This window comes from Aethalodelphis obliquidens, unplaced genomic scaffold (assembly GCF_003676395.1).
Source record: "Aethalodelphis obliquidens isolate GAN/ISIS:26980383/991018 unplaced genomic scaffold, ASM367639v1 scaffold48, whole genome shotgun sequence".
Taxonomy (NCBI): domain Eukaryota; kingdom Metazoa; phylum Chordata; class Mammalia; order Artiodactyla; family Delphinidae; genus Aethalodelphis; species Aethalodelphis obliquidens.
This window is the reverse complement of record NW_020837992.1, coordinates 12,855,270-12,870,212: the sequence shown is the minus strand read 5'-3', so window position 1 is coordinate 12,870,212 and position 14,943 is coordinate 12,855,270. Positions and strand designations below refer to the sequence as shown.

At 36.1% G+C, this 14,943-nt stretch overlaps 1 protein-coding gene across 1 annotated transcript in view; it reads left to right on the top strand.

Annotated features, from left to right (window-relative positions):
* The window catches only part of HMCN1 (hemicentin 1), a 525,244-nt gene that overhangs the window by 107,608 nt on the left and 402,693 nt on the right, over positions 1-14,943 (top strand). Inside the window, exon 2 of the mRNA XM_027083004.1 lies at positions 2,171-2,241. Coding sequence (XP_026938805.1) covers positions 2,171-2,241 — 71 coding nt within the window. The remainder of the gene's footprint in view (positions 1-2,170; positions 2,242-14,943) is intronic.

Sequence of the window (14,943 nt, the reverse complement as noted above, 5' to 3'; positions counted from 1 at the left end):
AACCAACGTGAGAAAAAAGGAAGAGAAGAGGAAATTGCTCATGACACAGCTGGCATAAGGCTCTGTTAAATGAAGAGAAAGACTGGAATGGACACAAGTCCTGAGAGGGAGGAGGGCTGATTTTGCCAAATGGTTATATCATTCAATTCAAAAGAGTTTGAAAAGATGCTTACACCTGGAGGGATGTGGCAGCTCGGTGGGCCTTTACCTCTCCTGAGTATTGCTCATAACTGATAGAAGTTTTACCTCAGCTGTCCAGTGTGATTTGTAAGAATGTACATTAATGAGCTTCAGGAGATATTTCCTGTCTTTGTTGAAAACAGGTGGATATTTGAATCTCTCAATAACTAAATGAAGGCGAATCAGTCCTCCTATTTTAATAGCATCCCTTAATCTCCACTATTGAAGAACAGACATATATCAGGGTTCTTTTAAAAATTACTATTATAGGGAATGTTCTGGCATGTCTGTACTTTTTATTTTCATATAATTATTTTTTTTCTAGTATTCTTTGTATTTCTTTCTACTTCTTGAGTTTTGAATTCTAGAATTACTTCAGTATTATACCATGTAGGAACATAGAAGCTTGGCTTGACAGTGCTGCTGACAATTTATATGTCAGGGTGTAACTGCCTAGCATATTCTTTGCTGTTTTGCATTCCTTTGCAAAGTATGCCTTTGTTTAATCTTGAGGGAGTGGGCTTCTCCGACTTTCCATATACTCAGGACATGACTTTTACACAGCCAGTGACTGTTCTGCTCTGTATAGAATGCAGATGTTTGCATTTTCACACAGTTTCTTCAATCGCCTCTCCATTCCTTTTGCATACTGCAAGGTGTCTAATCTGGTGAAGGATGGTGACATTTTTTTCATGTAATTTCTAAGAAAAATTACATGCCTTATGACAGGCATATCGTGCTTCCTTTCCAATTTACCTCATTTATTTCTAAAATTCTAAAAGTCTGTTTTTATATCACATTTAGCACATTATAGAAGGCCTGGCTAATTAATTATTAGCCTTTGAAGTTGTAAAGTCCTTTTCTAGCAGTATGCATTTGAAGCTAGATAATGTCTTATAAAAACTAAATGTTAAGTACTTTTATAATTTTGTATTGTTATCTTCATTAGATAAAATAGAAAAATTTTCATCCACCCTGGGAACTTAAGGTGATATGTCTGTACACATGATACTTGGATGAATTTTAATACTATTACTTAAATATATGAATGTTTCCTGGGGGAAGTAATTGATACCTGTAAAGGCCAGTTTCTGCTTTTCTATTTTAAAGGTTGATTTTCTGTTTTTAGAAAATGGTCTTGGCACATTAAAATGTTTATTATAAACCTGCTGTATATATCTATATATATTTATATCTTTCTCACTATTGTTCTATCAATCAATCAATCAATTTAACCCACACTGGTATCTGGGCTCTTTCTCTTCACCTGACTTAGATCTTGGTGTTCCAAGGAATGCAGTGGTCCCCTCACCTGTTTCCACTTGAAACAATGGTTTGTGCAGCACATTAAGGCAGTTATGAGGGTGTCAGTGACCCCAAAGATAATTATGGTGGTCAAAGCCAGCTTAGGAGAATGGTGATAGTGATGGACAGCAACGCCAGCCATGGTGAAGGAAGCAATAGGGACTGTTTTCTGAACTTTTAATATCCTCATATCTTTGCTTCTACAAGTTCTTTAAAACCCTGTGGGATAGACAGGGAAGGGTCATTTGTTTTTTGTTTAGTATTAAATTTTTTATTTGCAGACAAATTTACAATTTATAGTTGAGAAAGAAGAATTAAAAGATGAATAAGTGATTCATTTAGACTTCAACAACAAAGTAGGTGCCCAATTAATATCACTCACTGGTGAGAGTAAAAAGAGACTGAAACTGGGGTCTCCTGACTCTTTGTCCTGTGACCTTTTTACTATCTCTGCATTTTCTGAGGCTAAAAATCCACTTTTTAAGGTATGCATAATTTACAGCAAATTTTAAGGTATTCTTTGGTTGCTATAAATTGAGAAGTGGTCTTTGTTGTTTTGCTGACTATTTCTAATTGTTAAATAACCATGTAGTGCATAGTGAAAAGACATTTGCAGACATAGTACATTAAAGTCTTTAACGCTATTGATCACTATTTTTGACCTATGTCATTTTTATCTCCACAGAAATTGGCCCAGTAACAGTTACCACAGATCCCAAGAAATTTCAGTATGAACTCAGAGAACTCTATGTTCAGGTGAGTTCTTGCATTCAATTTTATTTCTTTTAAGGGAAAGGAAAATAATGAACTTCTGGCTGATTTTCTTTAGTTTTAAGTCTGAAAGCAGCGGTTATTGGTTTTTAAATTCTAATACCACTTTTTCTGACTTAATTTGAATGACAGATATGGTAGTGGGATAGATTGGGTTCAAAATATCACCTTCATTTATGCATTGTCTATGGCCGCTTCCATGCAACAGTGGCAGAATTCCATAGTTGTGACAGACTGGCCCACAAAGCCTGAAGTGTTTACTGTATGATGCTTTAGAGAAAAAGTTTACTGACTCTTGTTCCAGATGACTCCTTTCCCTGAGAATCATAAGGAGCAGTTAATTCTTTCCCTGTAATAGTAGTGGTATAATTATGGTAATTTTGATATTCTTTGCTATAAGTCATCTTTACAAAATTTTTGACTGTAAGTATAATTTTGTTAGTAGAGAAGATGAATAATTGGTTTAAATGTTATTCTGAAAACAGGACTTGGAGATAGGGTTGATATGCACCATCTCCTCATTGCTGCTTTGAGGTCATTATTCCCAAATCCATTAGTCAAAAAAGAATTGCTTCTTTGAGGCTGTTTTACTGTCCTATCCTCCATGGATGGTCTCTGCTGCAATCACCTACAGATCTTTTGGCCAATCCTCATCATTCATTTAAGCTATTGATACCTGAAACATTGGCTGCCTTTCCCCTTTCGGGCTGCCGTCATTCCGGTGCACTTCAGCATTGATGGGGATGACCTGTCAGAACCTTCTCCTCTCAGTTCTTTGACGTGCTATTTGTCTTCAATGACCTTTTCAGTACTCCATCTCAGTCTTCTATTCTCACACACACCCTCTGGATCTTATGATCACCCCAGTCTGTTCCGTCTCTCAGATCACTAATTCAAGCAGGTCCACAAGCTTGTTTTTGCAGCTATTTACACTACAACTACTCCTTCACCCTCATCAAGCACTCTAGTCCATTGACCCCTATCCTGTCTCCAAGGCCATCAGATCTCTCCTTTTTCACTTTCTTCCCATCTAGCTCAGAGCTCTGTCATTTCAAAAACACTCCTTTTTCTTTCTTGTCCATTGCTTTTCTGTTCAAAAGGCAAAACCTCATCCCTGAATGACTGCAGTTATGTCCACCGATGGCCAAGTGCTGTTGAAACCTCACAACATGGCAGGTTGCTTCCACTGTAAATACATAACCACCTATTTTCACTGGACTCTTAGTACTTCCATGATCTTACTATGTTTCTTTGGTCAATTATATCTCCCATTCCTCTCAATGACAGTTGCAAATCTTATCTATTCTTCTTGAACCTCTATCCCATTACCCTTTTACTACTGGCTATTTCAGCTAATGATCTAGTCTGAGCAAGCTGTCTCACTTACTGTTTCACACACAGGCATATATAAATGGAAGCCCTCTGCTTCCTCATACCTAGCATGTAATCCACCTACATCTGGTATCCATCCCATCCTCATTCCCTACTTAATCACAACTCCTTGGCTTTCTCAGGATCTTAACCTATCAAACTGTATTTTTCTTTTTTTTTCAACTGCTTAAGGGTTCCCATTTACTTTTAAATATGTTTCAGTCTCCCCCCAAAACAAACGGATCCCAACAAATCAAACCATTATAAGCAAAACAAAATAAACAACAAATCTCTGTTTTTCTCACATCCTCTTACAAATAACTTATCTCTCTCAGTTCCTTCAGTGTCAAGAATATTGTCTGTATTGACCGCCATCTTTTCTTCACATCCCTTCCCCATCTACTCCTCAGTCTATTTCGATCTAGTTGCCACACCCCTGCTCTGTCAAAGTAGCTCTAGTTGGTGATATATGATTTGTATTTTGCTAAATGCAGCGGTAGCATTTCACTTGTCAGCATATTAGATTAACATCTGTGTAATTCTCGGCAATACTGGCCCCTCCCTTCTTCTTGAGACATTCTCTTACCTTACGTGTGCTCTCATTTTGTTTCCCACTTTTCCTCAGCTTCCTAGGCAGCTCATTTCTGTCCAATTGACCATTAAATGTTTAGGATCCTAGGAGGTTTTGAAAGTGGCCCTATATTTTCTCTCATTTTTATTTCTTCTCTTTAGGGGAAATCGTCCATACCCACATAAATATGTTTCTAGCCTAGGCCTCTCCTCTGAGAAATAGACCCTTATGTCAGGCTCTTGGATGTCACAGTGGCCCTCCAAAGTGAAACTCACAAATGTTCTCTTTCTACTGCCCCAAATCTGGTCCTAAATCCTTGCTCTTTGTTCTGTATTTGTTATCTTTGTGAATGATGCCTACAATATTCTGGTTATACTACCAAAGATCTGAGTTATCCATACTATATCCATTCCCTGCCTCTCTCCCCCCTCCCCACCCCAATATACAAACTATGAATCAAGTCTTGGTTTTTAACTTTCTAAATAATTTTGATATCAATGGACTTTTCTCCTTTTCTATTGGCACTGTCCTAGTCCCAGTTACTGTATCTTTAGGCTAAATTAATGCAAAAAAGCTTCTAAGTGATTTTCCTGCATTTACTCTTCTTTTTATTTTTCCAGGCCTTTCTCTACTCTGACAGGCAGACAAAATAATTTCAAAATACATCTCTGAACATTTCTCCCTAATACCCAGTCCACTCACCTCCTACCCCCATCTCATCAAAGTCTTCCCAAGTTCATGAGTGACCTGAGGCCTGTCAACCTAGAGCCCTTCCTAGAGCCGCTCTCTCCCTTGGACCCTGAGCTCTGCCACAGGGGCCTTGCATAGAGCCTCCTCCTGTCTGTATCCCCACCTGTCTCCCCACAGGACCTTTGCACATGCTGTTCTCCTTGCATAGGAAGTTCTTGTTCTTCATCCTACCCTCACGTCCATGCTCCTTTAACCTAGTTTAAAATCCTATATTCAAAATCTCATCTGGAATACCAGTTCCTCAGAAAATCCTGCCCTATCCTCCAGGCTCGGTCATATCTCACTGCCTCTCTCCGTCACAAACTAGTTGGCGTTTCACAGTGAAGAACTATGTCTGATTTAGCTCATCAGTGAATCCCTTAGTAAAATGCCTGGCATATAGAATGTGCTGAATTTTTGATGAATGCAAGAATGAATGAACAAACGAACAAACGAACCATTATGTACAAATTAACGGAGTCCAAATTAGAGTTTGAAGTTTAATACTTTATTGGTTCACTGTAGGGTGCATGACTTGATTTGGAACTATATACGGTATGAGCATAATTGGGGCATAGGATGAAAAAACTCAGAAGTTTGGCATTCCAAATATGTATTCCATCGTGATTCTTTTATTGTGACTGTCTTTATTTTTAAATTGCATACTAAATTGAATTATGTTTCATAAATATCTAAATAGGTATATATAGTTATCCCTTGACTGTTTTTCTCTTTTATTCAATTTCTTCTGATAATCTTTTTCATTAATCCTCCATTTCCTTTCTCTTATACCATGTCATTCTTTTTCAGTCATTATCTTGATACTTACTGACAATTTACTTTTCTATCCCTTGATATAGCAGCTTCTTTGCCGCTTTGGATGTCCACATTCTTTGAAAAAAAATTTTACAGAAAAATTTCTATCCTGTACATGGATCATAGGAACTAGAAATTGTACTGCCCTAATTGTTTAAACTTTTTATGTTCTGGTATTTTATCATGAGCTCCTGAGGGCAAGAGCCTCGTAGCTCTCATTGAGCCTCTGGTCCACTGTGGGATGAACAAGTGTCTGCAGTAGAGTGGACTTAAATAGCTATAAATGAATGTCATACATGGGTGGCTTCTTTTAAAAATGTATATTCAACAGTTGAACTATATCAAATATAATACAAACTTTACTTTGATGGTACAAAAGATACTTAAAAGCCTAATCATCAGTTTTCATTATATAAAGATTCAGAAGGGCCAAGTAATGGAGATTTCTAGCTGATAGAATGTTAGGAAGAGATTTACTGTATTCATTTTTTTTCTCTTCAAAAAAGAATTCAGCTGGGATATATTCTTGGAAATCTGGCCAGAATGAAAATGCCTACATTCCCAATGAGACCTGGCGCTGGCATTTCCTGATTTCCTGCCTCTCCCCTTCTTTTGTTCTGACGGATCTTCAGGGAGTACCCTTATCCTCCTTGTTCCATTTGTCTCCAGGGTGAAGGCTTGTGATTCTTAATCATACTCCATTGATTCTCTCCCCAGCCAATATCTGGAATTGAACTTGATACAGACACTCTATAGGGTCATATGACATCTCTGTTCAAGAAAATAATCTTTCTTTCTCCCCTGGAATGAAAGCTCGTGTCCATTTCTCTGGAGATTTCCTCTGTACTGGCTGCATCTTATGGAATTTATTTTTGAATTGTCTTGGGATCCAAGGGGATGCTTAATTAGAACAACCAGCCAGGGAAGAAATCAAATATTTACTTTTTCTCTTCATTCAAAATCGGGCATTGTTATAGGCATTGGGAATACCAAGGAAGTGTTTTTACTTTCAAAGTTTCTAGTGAATTATTCCTTTTTTAATCAATGGCAAAAAATGTCACCAAGTAAGGGTCAAATATGACAAGACACTAGGCTACATTATCGCTTAACATCTAACCTAAAGAATATATTTTGTTTTCTCTTCAGTGTTTCGTAGAGAATATTTTATTTCATAAATAAATAAATTTATTTCATAAATCACTCTGTGAAACTAAAATTTACAAATTTCATAAAATTTTAGAATAATACTAAATTCTTCAGTTGCCCTTCTACCATTTTTAGTAACTCCTCCCAAATCACTGACATAAAGAGCAGCAAGGATTGCTATCTTGTTAAAATTAACTTGGATTTCCTAAAAACGAAAACTTTAAAAATATTCCTTTCATACTTTAATCGTTTTGAAAACAAGAAAAGTAAATTCAGTTGGAAGTAAATTAAATAATTGCCCATTAACTTTTTACTAGGTTCAGCTATTTTTCCTGTAGAGATACGGAATTAACTTGGGGAAAAGCAATTTAAAAATTTCCAAGAAAAACGTAACAAAAATCGCTAAACTTAAATCATTAAATTTATAACATTAGTTTCATTTTCCTTCATCTTCTTTCATCTGGAATGCAGAGAAGTAACTTGAAAAGTATCTGAGCTTTCTCTCTGGGGAAAAGAAGGGAAGACAAATGACAGCAATGGTATTCAAATCACACAGAGCTTTGGGAATTAATATCCTTGTGAATGTGCAGTGCGAAGTCCTGCCTCAGGTCACAGTCTTTATAAGAAACTATAAAGCTTGTTGATTTTTAGAAAATGGTGTTGGCAATGATATGCTTTCAAGCCTTTTATCCAAACATTTTAAAGAACAAAAAGCATATTAGTCAAACATTTGAAGTGTAGAGAAGGAAGATATTTCTACAGTAATGGAATTATAATTTTTTCATATAGATGGTTGATCCCCAGACCTGAAAAATTTCACACATAATTTAGTTTTTCTTTGAGAAGTGTTTTGATGAAATTGACCTTAATAAAAGCAAGAATAAGAGTAAAAATATGTAGAACAGCATCATGACATAGCAACAAGATAGAGTTATGAAGATTAGGGTAAGGTCCAATTATTGTCATTCTTTAACTGAAACAGGAGAATAAATAGACAAACTGATGTTAAGGGGAAAAAATGTTCTGCTGTAGTATAAGAACAGTTGATGTTAGAATTAACTGCCAACAGAGAATATGAAAAACTGTGGCCAGATAGGCAAAAACTGTTAAAACAGAGGATAATGTTGATTTATGATATCAATTCAGTATACATTTTATTCAATTTCAAGTATTCTAAATCATGCTACTGTGCAAAAGTGTCCTTTTTATTTCTATATATATAGAAGTCTTCTATATGAATTTAAAAAACAAAACTGATATATAACCAAAAAAATTAAGAAAGTAAAATTGACTAGAACAAGAAAAGGGAAAGGATTATATGTTAGGATAAATATAATGTAGAGCTATAAGAGATGTGATTTTCATGTTTGGTATTGGACCTGATTCAACTGAAGAAAGCAGTTTTCATTTCCATTTAAGTTTTCTTAATATGCATTTGACATACAAATATGCATTTAACTTACAAATGCATATATATCAGCATATACATATACACACTTTTACAGGAGGAATGGCATGTATTTAATTTAGGGAAGAAAGTGAGATAGAGTCCAATACATACAATTCATAATACGTGTGAAAGCTACAAGAATAGTAGAACCAGCATCTGACCCAAAATAAGGGCTTGATAGATGTTAGCTATTGTTACTGCTATTACTACTACTATCTCTAGTACTCCGAGGTTCTTTTAGCAGAAATAATCACCAAATAATTATACCATAAATGAACAACTATGGAACTTGTGCCTTGTGAAAGATTTTGCATGTATTTTAAAGTCATCCTCTCATTTCAAACCTACACAAATATTAATCTTCCTTTTTGCAAATGAGGAGACTCAAGCTTTGAGATCTTAGGTAACATCTTCCTCAGGTCACCAAACTGGCAAGGAGCAAGGCTAGTCTCAAAAGTGGAGGAATTTAATGTCAAAGCCAGTGTCCTTTTTCACTTGGCTACTTTTCTTCTAAAGAGTGGTTTAAGTAACCTTATTAAGCTAATCAAATTAACGTTTATTTATATAATTTCTCTTTGTATTTTACTTCAAAGTAGGAAAGTAGAGAATTAAAGACAGATGTAGGTCTAGGGCTGGTCTCATCCTCAACGAAACAAATTTATTTCTTAAAGATTTCGACTTCCTCTTCTACCTTCAGTCGCTTTGGGTTATCGGCTCACCTAAAGTTACTGAGCGGCTAATGAGAATGATAACTGTACATTGAAAAGTACTCCCTTTGCTCAGCATGTGTTCTTGCTACTTAGTGCGCTAAGCTTATTTAAGTGTAACCTCACAGTCACCTTGGAGAGACACGAGAACAAGATGCATTTTAAGACATTGAAAGGTAGTGTTTATACTGCAGTTGTATCTGTAGGCGGTTTTGATTATTTTTATTGTTGAAATTTCTTGGTGCCTGAATGAAGCATCTATTCAAACTTTAGTGTGCTGCTGGAGTTTTCTACTAGAGGGACAAACAATCCTATATCCCCAGGAAGTGAGGGATGGGGACTAAGATAAGTAACTGGAGGGCACTGGGAATGATTGGCTCCTTTCTAGCTATCCATCCTGGTATCCCTATCCAGAAGCAAATAGTTGGCTGATTTCTTAATGACCTTTTGTGTGCACTTCGAAGGACAAAGAGTATAGAAGGGTATTCTGACCGTTGCATTGCTTTTTCAAAGCAGAATACACAGGCATTTAGAATGGGGTGGGTGTGGATTATGATGGGACATTTCTTGATTTTCTTTTCAAAGTGTGGATGTGTGGGGATGTTCTTAAGGGTACGTACATAAGTCATTGTGGAGTAAATATTGCAAATATATGTGACAGAATAACATTTAGGAAGAGGACTCCTTTGACCTATGATGCCTGGATTTATTCCATTCATGGTATTAAGTCAATCAAGGGATTGCTCTGTTCCCCGCAATAAGTACTATACCTGATTTTGTCAGGTTTTAGGTGATGGTGAGGATGGAGGTCAAAATGTTTTTCTTGGGAGAATATTTCTTGATCTAAAGCCATGACTCCTAGAAAAAACCTATAAACCTCACTTTCAACAAAATGGAAAATTAAAGAGTTTCTTTAAGGGAAATTAAAGAGTTTCTTCTCAATCCAAATTGATCTGAAGCAGTTCTCAAGAAGCCATCTTTTTTTCTTCTTAGGCCTTGAAAAAGTCTCAAGAAGACTAGTAGAGTCTTGGTTTTGGTATTGACTTTGAGTAGTATTTGTTTAGTTATCCCTTCAGATGTTCGGATCCCTTCCAGAAACTTATCAGTACCCCAGGCATGAACTGGCATCAGTTAGAGATTTGATAGCACTGGCCTTCCTCAGCAGATGATACCTGGGGCTCCTGTGGAGCAATATCTGGGAGCCTCTGTTGATGTTCAAGGCTGATACAGGCTTTCTTGGGCAGGAATATCCCATTATTGAATACTGGTCCAGTCACCAGCTAAGTCCCTCAGGTTTCCTTATGCAAACTTTAAACCGGGTCTCCATTCTTCTATATTCATGTTGATTTTAAAAACTCCTCATTTATCTACTCTCTCTATATATTAGTCTCCTCCTTTGAGATGACCTAGATCTTAGTTCACCAATTTTGTTTAATGACTACTTACTTGTTCTAAAAAAAAAAACAAAAAAAAAAACTTATCTATCTCCAACTTCTATATAAATGTAACATTCACAAATTATAATGATTTTATTAGTAAAAATACATTGTTAATTTTTTTCATCAAGACCTATTATAACCTACATAATATAAATATATTTTTATCACTTCAAATAAAAAGAATCACAACATTACAGCTTCTTCAATTAGTAACAAAGATCATGCCAAATGTGCTGGAAAGCATGTAAATTCCATACGTGAATGTTGGAACAGAAAGGAAGAGAAAGTGGGCAGGTAGAGTCTGAGGTAGTACAGAGGAAAGGTAGAGAAGGGTCATAGCAGAGAGAAGACAGGGAGAAAGAAAGCCTTCCCAGAGGAAGTGCAAGCAGGGTGAATGCCTAGTCCCTGAATAAGCAAATGATGATTGGCTACAAGGTCCTCCTTAGACCATGCCCCTGCCCTCTTCTGGCTCCTTCTCACTGAGCAAACAAGAGAGACATTTGAATCTCTCTCAAAGAGACATTTGGAGACCAGGAGTCCTTTCCAACCAGAGACCAAGGCAGTGTCTTAATTTGATGGGAAAAGAAAAGGTCCCAATAAAAAGGTACAGAATCCTTGAAGGAGGAGGGAATTCTCTAAGTAGCAGAGAAGAGGAGAATTACTGAAGTGGATACTGAGAATTCCAAGATATCATTTTGCAGTTTCCCATTTTTGCTTAGAGTTAACCCTGCACACTTCTATATGTCTCCTGATCACGAGAAGGTATTCGGTGGTGTTTTTGTTAATGCTTGGTTGCTTCCACGCTGTTTCCCTCTTGAAAGGACCATGGTCTATTATAATTCATGTCAATTATGAAGCTTTTGAAATATTTTAAGGTATAAAGGCACATTATTTTCTGATTTATGAATCAAGATATTGAGCGTCTGGTACATAGTCTCTTCTTTATGATTATTTAAATGGAAGTGAACTGAATATCCTCGTAAGGCTCAACATAAAATAAGTTCCAGTAACTGGAAAGATCAATTTCTGAAGCGTTAGACTCCTACTACTGACAGGTGATAACCTGAAAGCCTGGAAAGGGTTGTCATTGTTAACCTTTAATGTTCCTGGGATCGAGATCAGCAGTTCTTTGATGCCTTGATTGTGTTCCACCTTCTTCAGACTAGTAAAGGGCAGCATGGTGGACTGCCTGGAATGCATCCTTTTCTTTCTTTGATTATGGAGATTTGAAGTTTGGACTCTGAAATATTCTGTCCCTCAGTACATCCCTGCTGTATTTTCTACAAGTGATGAATACCAAATGTCACTGATGCATTAGGATTCTACAGTCATTTTGATTTACTTTATACTTGATTGGGAGCAACTTTTAATTAAATTCAATGTAATTTAATGGTTTCCACATGTACATTCTGTTTTCTGGGTTATAGAATCGCACAGCTGTATTTTTAGAAAGAGAACTGAGGGTTGTAAACTTTTGTTCAGCTTGCAACTGAGTTTCATTTCTAAATTTTATATGTAAAGGGAAAATTATGCAAATAAGACATCCAAAACAATGGGTGTTCCATGTGAAAGGAAAATAGTTTGACTCTGAAACTAGGCTTAGTAGGTTGTAGTCATGTTAGAATAAGGGTAAATATTGTAATGCCAATAGACGTTCTTTTGGACTCAGGCATGAGCCTACCAACAATGTTTCATTTTTTGATGGCTTAGAGTTAGGCGTAACTGGAAAACAACTGGTATAAACACTAATTCATTGAAAATGGCTGATGAGAATAGAAGAATTGAAATGGGTTGGAAGAAATAATAAGGCATGGCAAGGGCCTGCCTTGAGATTAGCCTTCTTCCTTCTCTGATCTCTTGTTTGATGAGTGTTTTCCCATCAGGTTTTGGACAGAGACCTCATTCTTCTCCAACTCCTCTCAGGGTTTAAAGGTTCAGTTTCTTCCAGTACCGCTCCCACACTGTCTTGTATTTAGAAAAGACAGCATGGTAATCTGTTTTATTACTCCCTTGACTGATAGCATTTCTATTCATTCTTATTTAATCTTGTTGACAGGAATTTATTTTCTGAACATAATTATCACTGTAATTCTGAGGTTACCATTTTTTTCCCTTTAATTTCAAGAGCAGTGTTTCCTGTGAAAGGGCACATCTGTTTTTTCGTAAACATTTTTTTCTATCTGAAGTGTTTTTGGCAACTTGGTAAGTTGTCACAATCAGTAGAATTATAAAGGCAAAATGATGAATGAAACTACTGATACAAATTAGTTATATTTCAGAATTCAAATAAAAACTCTAAGTTAACAAAGTCAGGCCCTTCTTATATACCTTTAGGGAATTATGCAATTCAATGCATTATGCAACTTTATCTCCCTCACAGCTTTCATTTTCATGTATCTGTGCAGGTTGATGTGGTTTCGGGGGATGCATATACATTGCTGTGTTTGTTTTCTGTTAAATATAAAAATTGACCTCATGATGCGGGGTGGGGGGAGGGAGGTGGGGAGGGAGAAAGAGAGAGAGAGATAAGAGGGAAGAAGAGGGAGGAGGGGGAGAGGGGAGACATGGGGGGAGTTAGTTTTATATATATACACTCACATGCACGCGCACACACACACACACACACACACACACACACATATATATTCATATATGTATTGCTTACTTAAAGAACAACTTTTGGCACTTGTATTTTCAGGAGACTTAGCTCTGGAATTTTACTACTTGAAATGAGATGGTCCAGGCTTGAGCAAAGCTAAGACTTAATACAGCAAGTGTGTCTAGATTGTGTCAGGATTGCTTTGCACAGTCTCATTCACCCATTTACCCACTATTCATTCATTTACCCATTCATTCATCAAACAACAATGGAACACTTACTAAGTTCCCCCAAGGAACAATGATCTAGTGGGAGGAAGCAGATAAGTTATACGTACAAGTCAGCGAATGCTATAATAGAATGAAAAATATTCCGTGGGCATCCAGAAGAAGGAGAATCTTTCTTCTGCTGCTTTTACAGTGTCCCTGACAAGCTGCTTGCAGCCACAGAAGTAGATGAGGAAATAAAATGCCACACTGCTGTTTGCGTGACGCCAGGCAGAATTGAGTTCCTAATCCCTGCTCTTTCACATACTGGTTGTGTGATCCTGGGAAAGGGGTTTTCAAGATTTAGTGCTCTGTCAATAAAATATGCTAAAAATGATACCTCCCCCATCAATTGATGTAAAGTGTAAATAGCGGAGCATGTGTGACAATACCGTCTCAGTGCTTGGTGCACAATTGATATCCATTGAGTTAATACAAGTAGAGTGTCATCACCAACAAAGTATCAGTTAAATAAATGAGACTTTTCATAGATTCACGTTCATTTATTCTAAATTTCTTCATCGTAGGTGTTTTATAGAATATTATTTTACTTTTCCATTTGGTATTCAGGTCAAAACAGAAAATGTTAAGACTTTTAACGGACTACTTTTTTTTTTTTAAGTTTGGAACTAAAAACTTAAAACAGTTTGTTTTTATAATTTCAGTCACAATCCCATTGCACTAATTTTATAATCTGTACATGAGTTTGACCCAAATTAACCTAAAGTATCCGACTTTGTTAGGCTTATTTATAAGCATGGACGTTTTGACAATGGTTCTCAGTCCTGTTCTGACAAATTTACCTTTTAGCTAAATTTAATGATCAGAAGATCAGTTAATGATTTGGGAAACACTGTTAGCCAACCTGTGAGTTAAGTTTCTAAGATATTTTATATGTTTATGTAAATATATAAAAACTTTATTTATAAACTTTGTGTGTGTATGTTTAAACAAAGTAAGTGATTTATAGATTTTTGGAGTAGATTTTAGCTTGATTCCTAAACCTTAGTAAATGAAAACAACTTGAAATTTTGTTTCTAATAACTTCTTCCAGGAAGCAAAGTTCACGGAAGACTTTTAGATCAAATCAACAGCTTTACAAATAATAGTCTAGAATGAAGCCTACATAACTAAACCAAACATATCATTCTAAAGCAGTGCTGTCCAATAAAAGTAGAATGTGAGCCACATATGTAATCTTAAAAAACAGTTGAAATTAATTTAAATAATCTAACCCATTATATCTAAAATATTATCAGTTTAACATGTCCTCAGGATAAAAATCAGTACTTCAGTTTTCAATTTTAAAATAAAATAAAACATTCATTTCCTCAGTTTCAAGTGTTCTGTAGCCACATAGGGCTAGTTAGTGGTTACTGTAGTAGATAGCGCATATCTGAAGTCTTCCCTTTATAGATCATTTTAATGGTTATTTATGATTTAAAATGATTAGAAAATTAAACTCAAGTATCAGAGAGGGACCTTTATAAGGCTATGACATTATATGTTAACTTCTTTTGGAAAAAAGAAACTTATTTTTCTTTTCAAGAACCCACATGTACAATGAGGTAGGCAAACTTCCAAGGATTCTAG